General features: G+C 39.9%; 1 protein-coding gene across 1 annotated transcript in view; it reads right to left on the bottom strand.

Moving 5' to 3' along the window:
* Window positions 1-16,663, bottom strand: part of STAC (SH3 and cysteine rich domain) — a 167,133-nt gene that overhangs the window by 41,964 nt on the left and 108,506 nt on the right. The window contains exons 3-6 of the mRNA XM_053600530.1: window positions 10,263-10,363; window positions 8,646-8,727; window positions 7,360-7,475; window positions 741-825 (exon numbers count right to left, since the gene is read on the bottom strand). Coding sequence (XP_053456505.1) covers window positions 741-825; window positions 7,360-7,475; window positions 8,646-8,727; window positions 10,263-10,363 — 384 coding nt within the window. The remainder of the gene's footprint in view (window positions 1-740; window positions 826-7,359; window positions 7,476-8,645; window positions 8,728-10,262; window positions 10,364-16,663) is intronic.

Here is a 16,663-nt window from a genome sequence, read left to right as displayed (position 1 = left end):
AAGGGAGGGCCAGGGATCGGAGCCTGGAGGAATCACTTCTGCCATGAGTTCAGCCCAAGCAAAGAACACAGATCAGGACCTGCACCTTGCTAGACTGCAACCAATGTACTAATGCTTCATAAATATTTTTTGATAAATGAGTAAAGGTTAAATAGTTACTGATATCAAAAAGCCTCACAAGAATGCATCTGTAAGTATCTGCTGCTGTGTCTTTAAGCTCTAGTTTACAGGGTAGTTTATTTTTGAAATTATAGAAACAAAGGCTTAAGCTATTGGAAGATTAAGTAATATTAATAAAGAATGTTTGACTGGATTGTACAGTTTTTGAGAGTCTTAGTTGTCTCTGCCAGGGAAGGAGCCAAGTATAAGGCTTACACTCCCCTTGCTAGAGTCACTGCCATTTGATGTCAGGCACCTCAGCTGTAGCATGAAGTAGCATCTCCATGATGTGGTTTGCTAATCTAATTTAGGTCACTGGAGAAAAGGCTGCATTCACAAAAGGTCTGAAAGTGGCTCCTAAATTCTCATATGGCTAAGTCCCTAATATATAAGAACTTAGGAGACAGAACTCAGGGAAATATTTGAGTCACCTAGTTTCAAACTATGTCCAGTTTTCCTCCAGAATACTGAACCCTTGACCTGTCTGAATTCCTGAGCTAGCAGAGAAATACGGATTCAACTTCATCTGCCCACTGACCCTGACTCATGTGATTCACATTTGTGCTAGTCCACTCACTCACCACTGTTGCTGCGTTTCCTTAGGTCAGACTCCCCTCCTGGCCCTGGTCCATCAGCTTCCTCAGGAACCTCCACCAGATCAGAAGTCTTAGAGGAAAGAGAAAATAGCATGCGATGAGCAATTTTGTATCAGTGGGTTAATGAAGAGAGATTTTAATGTTAGTCAAAGAGCTAAGGTGGAATTTGCATGATACTTAAGAATACAATGATTGCTGTCTCCTCCCTTTGGCTAACTTCAGAGAGGCTGTGTCCTCTTGTGAGTACTGTACTGTCCTTTAGATGTCCTTGAGGATCAAGCAGGCCACATTAGGTACTCAATGAATGAATGCCTAGGGGCACAGGCCACCGTTAGGCTTCTTCCCAGGAACAGAAAACAGAGGAAAATCAGAATTCCTGCCCATATCCTGTTGCTTAAAATTGTAAGTAAAACCATAGCTCTTTCAATAGATGAGTTTTAAGTATTAATTATAGAGAACAAGATACACTACTGAGAATGCACTATTTACACGTGAGTTAAATGCTGTTTCCATTGCTGCAAAAATCATTGCTTTTGTAACACTTATTCTGTCTTTTTTGCAATAAGAAAAATCATAATTGTCCTTCCACATAAGTTACAGAAATAATAAGAACAACAACAACAATAATAATAGCACTCACTCTAAATAGGTAATGGTTCCTGATCATTTGCCACTACTGTTTTTAAGTATGTATTATCTCATTTCATCATGATAATTCTATAATAGACTCATTTTTCAGAGAGGAATCTGAAGCCCAGAGGGAATCAGTATTCTCCTTGGGGTGCCACAGCTTCTAAGTGGTGGAGTTGGGGCCCTGAACCCCAGGCATTGCCTCTAGAGCACACACACAGTGCTTCATCCAGTGGTGCACTGACTGGGGCAGCTCCTCAGGCTGGTGAGAACCTTCAGGGTCATCATACCTATGCCATGAAATTGTTAAGGTAGTGGGAAATTGGCAAACTCTACAAATCAGGGTCCAGCTCTAAGCTGCTGGTTAGACATTTATCAGGAGACCAATGATTGCCTCCTTGAAAGGGCCAGATGACCCTGCTTTTGTTTGCCTAGGTCCATTCTTTTCCAATGAGGAATTTATGGGGCCTCTGAGGAGAGTCACATTTTAAAAAATTTATTTATTAGGCGGCGCCTGTGCCTCAAAGGAGTAGGGCACCGGCCCCATATGCCAGAGGTAGCGGGTTCAAACCTAGCCTCGGCCAAAAACTGCAAAAAAAATTTATTTATCTTTGTACAAGTTTACTTTCCCAGCTCTCCTAGTCAGCTCTACAGCACTTTGGTACTACCCTCCAGAGACTGGTTTTTGTTGCAATTTAGCATGATAAATTTTTAAACCACTCTTGCTTTCATGACATTATTAGAAAGAAAAAAAGTCAGTGTCACAAGGTCTCTAAGTCACTTATGCCCTCCTCCCCTTGAAGTTCATGATCACGATTTCTGTACAAGAGACACTTTGCAGGGGAGAATTCCATTTATGTTAATTTAAACTTATAAAACTGGGCTGGGCACAGTGGCTCATGCGTATAATCCTAGCATGCTGGGAGGCTGAGGTGGGTGGATTGCTTCAGCTCAGGAGTTGGAAATCAGCCTGAGGAAGAGCAAGACAACATTTCTACTAAAAATAGAAAAACTATCTGGGCATTGTAGCAGGTGCCTGTAGTCTGAGGTAAGAGGATCATTTACGCCCAGGAGCTTGAGGTTGCTGTGAGCTAGGCTGAGGCCATAGCACTCTACTGGGGCAATAGAGTGAGACTCTGTCTAAAAAATAAATAAATAAATAAATAAATAAATAAATAAATAAATAAATAAATAAAATATAAAAAATAAACTTATAAAACTGAAGATTATTCATAAACTAGCCAACTAACTCCCAGAATGTGGTTTAAATTTTGTTTCTTCTTGCCTCCTCAGAGCCATTAAGCCTTTTAGATTTTAGAACATTTAAAAGCACATTCAGGAATACAAAACAAATTTGGAAATAGCTAGGCAGCAACTTCTCAACAATGTAAAACAAATGCCTCTATAGCCCTGTAAGAAAATAAATCTGTGGGACAAAGCTTTGCTATGTGGGAATATATGTTAGCTTTAGGCATAATAATACTAAAGGAATGGCAGAAGGCTGAATTTCATTATCACTGACCTGCAGGAAGGAAGCAAAGTCATTTTAAAGGACTAATCAATTGTTTCTGTTTTCTTCCATTGAGACAAGTTAGACTTCTGGGAAAGAGTGAACAGATATTTCAGGACAATTGTATTTGTCTTTGTTTCCCTGTAGCTTTCAGAACAATGCCTTAAAGAAGCAAAACTCCAACAAATATTTACTAATGGAACCAGCCCCAGTATAAATGGACTGTGATGAATGGACATCTTATTGACATTTGGAAAACTATATTCTGGGCCCCTAAAACCAGTCTATAGAGGCCAGGTGTTACTAGAAACAAAGGTATTTTAGAGATTAAAGCAAACTGGACAACCATCAATTGTTTTTCTTGCTGCTGCTTAGCATCTGCCAAGAACAAGGGGGCTGAAATATTCATTACTTGCTGTGAAATGTTTGTGAGGGTCTATCATAAATTCAGCAAAGCTCAGAATCACAGGAGTGGCCATCTGCTGCTGATGTGGATAGATCAGGGCCACCCCTGGGAGTCTCCTCTCAGCTCTTGCCTTTCTGGAGTGGCTTTCCAATTGCCGTCTACCAATGCTGGTCTCACATAAGCATGGGAGATGCTTGTGCTGGAGTGGGATAAGGATCTATCGTCTCTCACTACAGACTTGAGAAAAGCCTGTTCAGAATGCAGATCAAAGTGTACAGAGGTCTTGGCTCTGGCCAGTTTTATTTGTGCTTTTCTTTTGGATTGCTGAGTGGCATCTATAAAAAGTCTTGACGTGTAAGGGGTGATGGCTACCTGCTGGAAGCCAGCTCTGTGTGGCTTTGAGGAGGCAACTCATTGGCAGGCATGGCCCTGAGAAAGGAGATGTAATGTGGCATGTGGGGCTGGGGGAGGGTGATGCTCAGCATTCTTAGATCTCTGTCTCAAATTTTAGACCCGGCCTATTGACCACTGTAAATGTGTGATTCAAAGCTGTTCGCACAGACCATAAATGTGTGATTCAGAGTCATTCGCACAGACAGAGAACAAGGGCAAGTATAAGCCAACGAGGATAGATACAAGAGAGAAAGAGGAAGGGCTGGCACGGGCTGATTTCCTGAGGAACAAACTTAGAAGTTATCAGTTTAACTCTGTAACTCTCAAACTTCAGTGTGCATCAGAATCACCTGGAGGGTTTGTTAAAACAAAGATTATTGGGCTCCCCAAATCAGATCTTCTGATTCTGTAGATCTGAGAGGAAAATCCAAATTTGCATTTCTAGTAATTTCCCAGGTGAGGCTGATGGTGCTGATCTGGAAACCAGACACTTAGAATCAATAATTTAACTCATTACCAGCTTTCAGCCCTTTGGAAATTTAGATAGTTTGAAGAGAGTGTCTGTCCATTTATTAATTCATTGATCACATATTTAGTGAGAATCTATAACGAGCTGGCACAGTCTAGACCAGTGGTTCTCAATCTTCCTAATGCGAGAGCCCTTTAACACAGTTCCTGTAGCTTGTGACCCACAGGTTGAGAACAGCTGGTCTAGATCAATGATTCTCAAATCTTGGTGAATACTGAAGTTTCCTGGAGAGCTTGGTGGGTATTGGAGTCACCTGGAGAGCTGATACAGTTCACAGAGACCCTGGTAGGTTGAAGTAGGACAGAACCTGAGTCCTTGTATTGTTACAACCAAAGTTTGAGAATCACTGGTATAAGATAATGGATAATGGAAATAAAAAGATATAAACAAGAGTTTTACATTTAAGGAGCTTAGTCTAGTTGAGAAGGGGGCTGGAGAAGTGAGAGAAAAATTAAACAAAAAAGTGAAAATTACTAAGCAATATGTAAATCATGGATTAATGATGGGAGAGGTGTTGTCTGCAGAGAGGTGGGGACCAAGTGTGAGCAAATGGACAGAACATGGCTACCATCTCTGGAGTTTAGACTGTGCAGATCCCTGAAGATTCCAAGGTCGGTCTTTAAGAGGCTCTTATTATTTCTTCATTATTTTCTATGCATTTTTGACTCTCATTATGTGCCAGGCATCCTGTCGTCCAGGTGTAGTGAGAGGAATAAGGAATGGGGAGGGGCCCTGATGTCTACTGGAGCCACTCAGCACTTCAGGAAATAGGTGCAAAAGCAGATCATGACAATGCAACCATGTATGTCCTATAAGAAAGGAATTCTTGAAGGCTTGTGGGAGGAGTGCTCTAGTCTGGAGATGCTTCACTGTGTAGAAATCAAGTGGCTCTTAAAGAATTTCATCAGGGGGAAGCAGCATGTTTTAAGATTTGGAAATATCATAGAACTTGGGAGTTCAGGAGAAGGTGGGTTTTTAGGGTAGTGACAGGTCTCAAATGCCATGCCGAAGAGTTTGGGTATTGTTGTTCCAGCATAAATGACTAAACAGAGGATTTTAGTTAGGAAAGTTGCACAAAGGTATTACCAAGATTAAAAAGGAAAAGGTAGCACAGCTTTTCCTGTGGGTCTGGGTAAGAGATAATGAGGTTCAAATCTCCAGCATTGGTGATAGAAAGGAAGGAAATTTTTGTTACAAATTTCTGATTTTTGAATTATAAGACCTGATCACCAGTGGAATGTGAGTTTAGTTTGGACATACTGATTTTTCAGTATCCGTAGGACTGGTGTTTGTGAAAGAGGTTAGGACAGGAAATATCCAAGGGAGTCATTAGCAATGGTTGGACTAAAGGAATGTGAAGAAGATCAGCCAGAAAGAGCACATAGAACAAGAAGGCCAAGCAAAAGCTAAAGCACCTCCCTGAGAACAACTCTATTTAAGGAATGACTGGAGGAAGATAAGAGAAGGAGATGGGCTAAGCAGAATTCTTGAGTACTCAGGGGTTTCTAGCAGAGCCCAAGCATAGGTCCTGTTAAAGGGTGGTGCTAGGAAAGGCTCTTCTCAGATAATATATTTTTCTTATGCTTAACTTCATAACTCAGGTTCAAAGAAAACACAGCTAAGGCCTACCTGTTTAAAACAATGCAGCAATAACTTTTATTTATCAAGTGTTAATTTTTCAAACCCTGTGCACTTTATGTATATTATTAGTATTATTACCCAACCTGTGCAGCCATAACATATTTGCATATAATATAAATATTACCCATATATATTTTGTATATTTTTATCACATTTAGCACCATTTCTATCCATCTTCCAGTAAACAAATTAACACTATCTTTTGGACTGCCAATTGATAATGATCTCCACTTTAAGAAGGTCTTCAGAATTCAGATATCTTAAAATGCCATAAATTATATCCTCATTGCTTTGAGGCAAAGTCTACTAAAGCTAAACATTTTCCATTTTTACTATGAAGTACTTTAACACTCATATGACATAATTATTATAATATCTTTAACACAAATATATTGTGTTCTCACTCAATAAAATAGTTTAAGACATGTAACAATATATTTCTCAATATTCTAGACAATGCCATCACCATGAGTTTTCTTTTGTATTGGTTTAGTCTTCAGAAATAGGTTGCAAATTCTAAGGGTAGGGGGCTAGCCATATCCTTCTCTTTGGTGTTTCTACAGTGCTAGTAAACTATAGGTTCCTTATTCACGTTGCTAACTTAGTAGAAAAAAGAACTAATTGGAATCAATTTTATGTGCAACAAGGAAAAGGAGTAAAAATTTATTTTTGGCTTTTCCCTCTTAAAAATCAGTAGGATACATAGAGAAAAGGGCTTTTAGTGAGTTTAAAGATGGCTTCTAGGATAACCATGTGGCATTAGTCAGAGGACATTCCTACTGATCTACATTCCTACTCAACTACCTACAATCTCAGGTTATCTTGAGAATACCCAGTGAGGGAGCTGGTTCAACTCAGTCCCTGAGAACACCTCCCAGGGGTATGCCCTATCTTTTTTCCTACAGTCCACTCTAATCACTGGATATTGAGAGGACCCTATGGGGCAGACCACTTGGATTCTCATCTGTATCTTGCCAAGAAGCTTCCAGTCCAGCAGGGCCTGTAACAATGGAAGTGATAAGTGGGTATAGCTGGTCCTAAGTGGTAATATGAACTGGAAGGTTCTTGCCCCTTTGCAGGAGGAAATAGCTATGTCTTTGCATGGGATTGTACCTGGAAGAAGAACTGGAAACAGCCAGGACATTCCAGCTTCTGCCCACCGTTTCAGCCCAACATTTCTAAGTGTTGACTAATACATTACCTAGTATTGGGGGGAGGGTTAAGGAGAGAAGGCACCTGGGAAGAGTTAAGGAGCCTGAGGCCAGGAGGGTGATCTTTGAGTGGGAACAGGAACATAAAGTGATCACTGGATGTGGGCAACTGAAGTTAACCTTTAGTGCCCCAAGGCACTTTGGGTTTCCCTTGGAGGCCCTTTGACTCCCAACAGAACTGCCCTCCTGTGGCATTTAGGTGGGAATTCCTTACACTGCAGTGCCTGAGGCCCACCCTGCCTGAGACCACCAGGAACAAACCAAGGGAGGAAGAGGACAATTACAGAAGTTCTGTGAGGCGAATCAGAGCCACTGCCGGAGCTGCCCTTCTTTGTTCTCTGGGCCAGGGAGGTGCCAAAGCGGAGAGTCTCGTAGACTGGATCTACCTTATTGCCACAGGCTGCAACAGAAAAGAAAGCTCATCTGAGAAAGCTCATTTGAGAGAACCCATCCAACCACCTACTACATCTCCTGGGTTAATAGCACCTGAGAAGCAGGTTCTGTGCAGCAGACTCTAGCCTCTGTGGAAATGGTGCTTTCTGTGGTCAAGCCTGCCTCAAGGATGTGCCACTACCCCACTGTGCTCCCAATGGCCAGGTTCCTTCACTGCACCCAGCACTTCCAAGGAGAATTTTGCTCCCAACCTCCTCCTATTGGTTGTTTTCCCTTTTTTGTTATCCAATTTCAAGATTCTTCCCAGAGACCAACATTATTTCTGCTAATGGGAGGCTCCGCTCACCAAGGTATAAAACCTGAGACACAAGGTTTATAGTGGAAGACAATTGCTTTAGAAAGAAATTGTCATCGCTGACCTTATGAATTTTTTTTTTTTTTAATTTGGCCGGGGCTGGGTTTGAACCCACCACCTCTGGCATATGGGACCGGCGCCCTACTCCTTGAGCCACAGGGGCCGCCCAGACCTTATGAATTTTTAACTGAAAGCTTTCTAGTTTAAACATTTCTACTTTAAAACTCCCCCCACAACCAAGATAAATATAGATGTAGAGATTTTTGAGAGATGAAAAAAATAATAGACGTAAACTGAAAAATATTGTTAAAGAAGAAATTCAAGCCAGAAATATCATAAATAGAGGGCATTTTGTTTGAAGTCATAACATATTCACCGAGTTTCTACTAAGCATTGTGGTATAATCTATATTTATCTTTTACAAAAATTATGAAAAATGGTAATATCTGTGCTCATTAATAGGGCCTGACAGGTTGAGTAACTTGATTAAAAGCATCAGTTGTCATGAGAAAGCTGAGCTTTGAACCAGGTCTGTAGGACACCATGCTCCATGTTCTTTCTGCACTACCATGCTGTATATGGTTAGGATAGCAGATTGGTGGCCTTTGTGAATTAGGTGTTCTTTAAGCTTCATTAAGGAAATGACGATCCTGGAGAATTTAGTCTACGTTATGTTTCTCCACCAGCAAAGCAAACACAAACATTCACTAAGCAAACACACAAAGATACTCCACTGGTTTTTGCAGCCCTGGGAGGACAGCAGACATTCACACTGATTTTGCTAGTCAAAATCCAACTCAACCCATCAATGTCCCAACTCACCAATGGGCATAACTTCTTTAATGCATCCAAACTGTTCATGAATGAGCAAGGGGGAACTATAGTAACGCCGGAACCCCTTTGGCTGGAGAGAGAATAAGAAAGAGAAGGGGTTAATGTCACTGATGAGATGGAGAAAACCACACAAGGGCCCTAATTATAAAACCAGTTGGTTTCTCTAGGGGCATCCTCCTGTCTCCTATTAAGATGCTGACATCTTAATAATTCTATGATTTAATGATGGCAGGGACACTAGGGAGAGGGAGCTATATGTAGCAATAAGCAAGTTACACTCCATCTGGAAACAAATTTCTGGCCCTGGCCTTCCCAGTCCATGTGTCCTCCTGCAGTACCCAGCAGCCTCCTTTGCATCCCAGATCCTTATCGTCTGCCAGATACAAATGGATTGCCATGCATTGTCTCACCACAGTTTGTTGTTGTGGTATATTTAAGTCATAAAAGGCCTGGGCAGGGGAGGGCAGAGGTGGGCCCAGAGGCCTCTGTAAATTTGGAGAGTTTCACTCAGAATCATCTGCTCCATGTCCTGGATTTTAGTCTCTTTTTCTGAACTCTCTGTAGTCTTTGTTTTGGCTTGTGGGAATTGGCATCAGGGGAGGAGAAAGGGGATAAGTGAGGCAGGGGTTTGCGAGAAGAGATACTGCATATCAGAGTAAGTAGATGAACTAAGAACCTGGACTTACTATACTCCATGTTAGATGGGAACTAAGTGGCACAATCCCCACTAGAATTCCAGAATCTTTTCCAGTGACCCTGGCAGGCAATATCCTCCTTTGATTGAACACTGTGATGGGAGGGTGGGCAGGAGCATTTGCTAGCCCTAGAGGCAGCTCTTTGATGACATTGCCTCTGATTATTTAGACTTGGTACCCATTGATCCTCAGTCTTTTCTCCAGCACCACAAAGGACAATAGGATCATTATTCTGTGTGACAGGGCCAAAATTTTTTGAAGATAGCTATTAATGTCCTGTCTAGTTTTTCCCTAGGCCCTTTCTACACTTCTTTAGCCATCCTAGTTTATCCTCAAGTATGCTTTGGGTTGCTTTTTATCACTGTATGGCACTAGGACTGAAGCCCATACTCCTGAGATGGTGTGACTGGCCCAGAATGGGCCAAGTCTGTCCAATCTCTCTATAGATTTGGGCAACATGATTCTGTTAAAGTGTAGATATTGATTACTCCTTCCATTTTTGTGGAGGCTTAGCTCTAGTCTTCCCTAAACACCTACTGAGCTGACAGCCCTGATTTGCCTGGGGCTGGGAGGGTTCCTGAGATGCATAACTTTCCCCTTCAAAAGTCCTCACAGTTCCTGGATGTGGGGCATTCAGTGCTAAATCTGAGAAAGTGCCAATGTGGGAGAAGTTGGTTACTCTAGTAAGGATTCTAACTCTTTTTTTTTGACAAGGGGTATTTTCCTATTAGGTTAACAAAATTCTTCCTTTGTTCTGTCATTATTCCAATTAGGAAGCCAAGCTGGCAGGCCAGTTCTGGGGTGCTTTCCTCAGAATTGCAGGGAAAGGATTTGGAGGGAGTGATCTCATGGGAGAAGGTGAGTACCCTAGGCAGGGAGTCCTGAGGCTCCCTCCTGGCACAGCCCTTACCAGCTTGCCCATGCACCGCTGGGGTGCAAGGCCATCTGTGCACTTGTGGTGGATGCTCATCTTACAGGCTTTGCAGCGCAGTCCGTGTTTAGCATTTGTTCCTGTCAGGCACATGGCAAACTGTGATTAGGATAAAACTTGCCCTTTGCTGGTGACTAATATGAAGTCACTAAAAAAGAAGGTACTCCTATAATGAGGTAATTCTATCCTATGACTTTTTCATGAAGATTTCAAAATGGTAAAATTTGTTATGGTGGATTATTTTACCTTTTTCCACATTTTCTACCCAAGGTATAAGCTCTGGTGTCTTCCCTTATCTTTCCTGTTCATTACTCCAACAAATCTAAGCCTCCTTCACTTTCTTTGTTCTCTTAATTCAAGCCAGTTAATTCCATATTTTTTGCTCTTCATAAAAGTCACCCATTTCTGTTTCTTTGTGTTTTACTGAGTAGTGAAAGTTCTAACATTTCACTCATTTTTTGCTTTCTACTAAAGGGACTGAGCTGTTGAACAAATTCTCAGGGAAATGGCTGATAAGGAGGGAACAGCAGGATCTGTGTGGGAGTAGGGATGATGGTCTTCTAAAGTGGGGGAGAGGGGACGTAATCAGACACCAAGCCCTGCCTGGAGAAAAAGGAAGAGGAGGTGGATGGCAGTAAAATTGCTGCTGTTATGAGTCACTTAGCTTCTGGGGACAGGATGCCATTAGGGAGCAGAGGAGGAGAGGAGAGGCAGACAGCCATCCTGGCAGCTCCTCTGCTGTACCAAGGCCCATACCAGGAGCACTACAGAGGCATAGGGAGAGGGGAGACAAGAGGGTAGGTGTGGAAGCTTCAGGGAGATGGCAGTGGTGTTTAGAAGAAAAGCTGGCTTACTGTGGCTAGGAGGGGATGTTAATGCGAGATGTTTTCTGTCTCCATGTAACCCAGGACATGAGTATGCAGGACAAGAGGTACCATCCACTCTGATATAACAAAGTGGGATGGCAGGCCCCCAGGCAGGCCTCAGAAAGGGATGCCAAAAAGGACTTTACTGCTCCTAGATGACCAAGCACTTCAATTATATTAGAAAATAGGAATAAAGATAGAATGGAGGATAGAGAATTTCACTGTAGAGGCTCTATGAGTCTCATCCCTATTCCTCTACCATGATGTGAAGGATAGGGTTGCTTTGTTGTCTCAGTCCTACTGAGAGAGTCTTCAAGGAGACTACTGTAAAAACTTGGCATATATCCTGTGGAGTCTGTGGAGCATGTGGCTATGGCCACACCCAGACCTGGGAAGTCTAAAGGTAAGAGACATAGGTGACCTGTGTCCTGTCAGCCTATTGATGAGGGGACTGTGTGAAATCTTGTCATGAAAAGAAGGTTTGAATAAAACAAGTATGTGATTCCTGTGTGTCAGATGTGGATTATGCAGGATGCTGTCCAAGATGACTAGCTGGAGAGGCAATAGGATTCTAAAAAGGCAGCTTCTTTAGAGTGGAGACACAGGAATGATTATGTCCATATAATGTGAGACATGAAGTCAGAGGTACCCCCGCCTACATATCACAGCTGACTAAAGACCCCAAATGAGGATATCCCAAGACTATATGTAAAATCCACCCTCTTTTCTGCCACTGCCTCCCCTTCCTAGCCACCCTCATCCCATCATCTGTTTTTGCCCTCTTCCAACCCAATGCATGTACAATGGCCAGAGAAATGATTTAAAACTGTAACAAAGAAAATAAAATACCTAGGAATATATTTAACCAAGGAGGTAAAAGACCTCTACAGGGAGAACTATGACTCTCTCTGAGGAAGGAAAAACCAGAGGATGTAAATAAATGGAGAAATATATCATGCTCGTGGATAGGCAGAATCAGCATTGCTAAAATGTCTATACTACCCAAAGTTATTTACAGGTTCAATGCAGGCCATCTTAAAGTGCCAATGTAATTTTTTGCAGATCTAGAAAAAATAATTATATACTTTATATGGAACCAGAAAAGATCCCAAATAGCCAAAGCAACCTTAAGCAAAAAGGACAAATCAGGAGACATCACTTTACCAGATATCAAGCTATACCCTACAAGACAATAGTAATTAAAATAGCATGGTATTCGCACAAGAATAGACACATAGACCAATGGATACAAACAGAAACCCAGATATGAAACCATCCTTATATTACATCTAATCTTTGACAAAATAGACAATTACAAATACTGGGGAAAAGAGTCTCTATTCAATAAATGGTGCTGGGAAAATTAGGTAGTCAAAGGTAGAAGATTACAACAGGATCTCCACATCTTACCACTCACAAAAATTAATTCATGATGGATAACAGATGTAAACCTAAGGCATGAAACTATAAGAATTCTAGAAGAAAATGTTGGGAAAAGTCTTACAGAGATCGGTCTAAGAATTTGTGAAGAAGACACCAAAGGCAATCACAGGAACAACAAGAATTAAGAAACGGCACTTGATTAAATTAAAAAGCTTCTGCACAGCTAAGGAAACAAAAAATAAAGCAAATAGATAATCCTCAGAATGGGAAAAATTTTTGCATGCTGTACATCTGATAAAGGGCTGAATCTATAAAGAGCTCAAGCAAATCAGAAGAAAAAAATACAATCCCATAAAAATGTAGAAAAAGACATAAACAGAAAATTTTCAAATGAAGATAGATTACTGGCCAATAAACATGAAAAAATACTCAATATCTCTAATTGTCAGAGAAATAAAATCAAAACCACAATGAAGTATCACCTAACTCCAGTGAGAATGATTCTTATCCAAAGTCCAAACACAGTGGCTGCTGGCATGGACATGAAAAAAAAGGAATGCTATTGATGGGACTACAAATTAGTCCAAGCTCCAGGGAAAATTGTATGACGATACCCCAAATACTAAAATCAGACCTACCATTTGATCCAGCAATCCCACTGTTGGGTATTTACTAAAAAAAAAAACATGCACCTCATTGTTTATTGCAGTATGATTCACAATTCCACAGATGTGAAATCAACCCAAGTACCCATCAATACATGAGAGCCTTAATAAGATGTGGAATGTGTACACCATGGGGTACTACTCAGCCACGAAATAATGGCAAACTAATACCTTTTATAACAACCTGAATTGGAAGGGAGAGCATTTTCCTAAGTGAAGTATTGGCAGAATGGAAAAACAAATACCACATGTACTCACTATTAAATTGAAACTAATCAATCAATATCCATGTATACATATGGTATAGTACGGAGGGAGCAGATGGGGATGCGTAAATTCACACATAACAAGTACGGTGCACAGTATCTGGGTGAGGAGCACACTTACAATTTTGATTCAAACTGTACAAAGTAATTCATGTAACCAAAATACTTGTACCCTTGTAATATTCTGAAATTTAAACACATGTAAAGAATCTCCTCCTTTTCTTGTTTAAATATCTTCTAGTCTTTTCTTTGCCTTTCTGATGTCATGTAAAATGCTCATCATAGTTCATTTGTCTCATTTGGTGGGGGCCCATCTGTAACTTTACCTCAGGCCAGCCCTGCTTGTTTGCTCTTCTTTACCCACATGACCTTGTAGTTTCTTGAATGCACAAGCTCTTTAATTCCTCAGGGTCTTTACACGAGCTGCTTCCTATGTCCAGAATTCTGTTCCTATCTCTCTTCATTCACTTAGTGACTTCTCAATGTTTGTATCTCTGTCATTTCTTCACTGAAACTTTTTTGAAAATAAACATAAACTTTTTCTATTATTCTTTTTCACAGCATTTATTACAATTATTATTCAAAAGTTTGTTTTTGTCTTCTTTTTCCTCTGGACAGTGAACTTGATGAGGCCAAAAACTGTGTGTGTTCACTTGCCAGCTCTGATCACGATACCTGATAAACATACATTCAATAAATTAATAAATTCTTTCATAGTAACACATGCACTAAGGCAATGGTGACTGGTTTGAGATGCTTCATTGAAGTTGATTCATCAATAGTGTAAAATAGTATTCAAGAGGTAAAAGGGGATTTGAACCTGTATTATTTCATTTTAAAGATGAGAAGCTTAAGGGCCCAAGACAGAACAATTTGCTCCAGGTGAGAGGAGGTGCTATTTAGTTTCATTCTTTCACTGCTTGACCCAAATCTTTCCTTCCTTTATTGGGGTTGTTTGACATACATGAAGATGAAGTTGGGGTTAATTAGACAATAAAATAAGGGAGGGCAAGGACTTGACATGCTGCTGGGAAAAGCAATGGGCAAACTCTTGAGTAGGAAAACAGAAACCCTCAGGAGGTATTACCTGCAAACTCCCTACAAAAAGGCATCATTTAACACAAAGCCTGTCTCCTGGTACAACCACAGACAGAAAATCAAAGTGACACATGAAAACACCATAAATTATTGGATATGTGCATTTGTCATAAATAATAGTTGGAGGGTCCCTTTTTCTTTTTAAGAATAATCAATTATCTGAAAGACTTTCCAAAGACTGGACTTGAAAAGCAATTACTTACTTTTGTTTCCAAGTTAGAGAATGCTATGTGTGCCTTATGTGGAAATGTAAGTCAAAACTTCAAAGAGGAAAGTTATTTCATTGTGTGTTGGACACAATTAAATAACATAATTTTAAAGTACATTTTCCTTAAGAAGCAAACATCATGATTTCAGTTTTCATTGTCTGCTCTCATATACTCCACCATTTTGTATGACTCAGACTGCCAGCAATTATTTGGTTTTAGATGTTCCAATTTCCACTCAGAAATAACAAAAATGATTGAAGAGGAAAGCTTACATTCTGCAGCTCAGAGAATAGTTCAAAGGAATAATTCACATCACAGCAGTGGAATTTAGTTTATTGTAGCAAAATATGAAAAAGACACAGTCTGACTTGTTTCGTTACTAGTGACCTCCATCAGAAAGGCATTGCTGCATGTGACCCTTAAGCCTGAGCAGAGTGGAAGAAACAGTTTTATACCTGAATCTGTCTCAGGCTGACTCTTTAAAGTTAATGAAACCAATATATAATCACCCACACTTTCTAAAAGATAAAACACAACTATAGCCCAAGATGAAGGAGGAAAGAGGAGGAGGATGGGAGGTTGGATGGAGGGAGGGTAATTTAACACACCTATGGTGCATATTGCAAGGGTACATGTCAAATCTATTAAGTGTAGAGTATAAATATCTTAACATGATAATTAAGTGAGGTGAAGGCTATGTTGCCCAGTTTGATGTAAGTATTACAAATTGTATATAAAGTTAGCACATTGTACCCCATAAATGCATTAATGTATACAGTTAAGATTTAATAAAAAATTAAAGATTCTACTGCACCATTAAAAAGAAAAAGAAAACTGCTAATATTCCTGTAGCTGCAGCTATCTCGTCATCACGTGGGAACAGTACTACCTACTTTCACACTAATAGAATAGCATCATCATATATGCAAAAGGATTTCAGGGGTTTAAATGCCCTTAAAAATGTCACTGGTCTTGGTAATAATGTTTGGGTAAATAATAGTTAATAGACCTCATGAATTTCCCACTTTGTCATACCAAAAATCCAGTAAAGTTATAGACTAGAACAAAAAAAAAGAAAAAAAAGGAATAAATGTCAAGTAACAACTGGAAGGAGTAATAACAGTGGAAGAGAGTTTAACATATTTGGAAGATGTAAGGCAAGTGAAGATATGGTAAGCAATTTAGCATAAGATAGGAAGATTGATTTTTCAATAGCAACTTGGAAGCTAGAAGGCCATGGATCTTCTAAAGCTGTTAAATTAAAAAAGTCGAGTGATTTCCAACTCAGAATTTTATGCCTAGTCAAATTATTAATACATTTGAAGGTAGAATGAATATATTTTTCAATTTTTGGGGATTCAAAATGTTTATATATATCCTTCTTAGAAAAATACTAGAGAATGTGACTCACAAAAATAAGGGAATAAATCAAGAAAGAGGAAAATACTAAATATTATATGTAACATAAGAAATGACACAGGGGGGAGGTAGGTAATATCCCCCTATGATAATTCTGCAATATCCCAACACCAGAGCTTCAGGATAAAGGCAGTAGACTTGGAAAAAGTAGCACTTAGAAGTTTATTGATGCTTTTGAGGTTTCACTATAATGTCATTTGACAGATCTACGAAAGGATTAGAAAAACAATTATAGTTCCATTAAAAGTTTAGGAAGTGAAAAAAGCCATTTCTAAATTGAGGAAAAATAAAATCTGTGTAGGATTTTAAGAAATGTAATTATAGTATAATACTTGAATAAGAAATTAATGAGTCACAATGGTGCATAAATTGACCATGTAAATAATACAAAAATTGTAATAAAATTATTTGAGAAGATGGGACCACGAGAGCAAAAATTGTGATGTAACTCTTTGGAAGGCAAGATCAAGGAAG

This window comes from Nycticebus coucang, chromosome 8 (assembly GCF_027406575.1).
Source record: "Nycticebus coucang isolate mNycCou1 chromosome 8, mNycCou1.pri, whole genome shotgun sequence".
In the NCBI taxonomy this organism is placed as follows: Eukaryota; Metazoa; Chordata; class Mammalia; order Primates; family Lorisidae; genus Nycticebus; species Nycticebus coucang.
The sequence above is the reverse complement of the archived record's forward strand: the minus strand, read 5'-3'. Positions and strand labels throughout refer to the sequence as shown.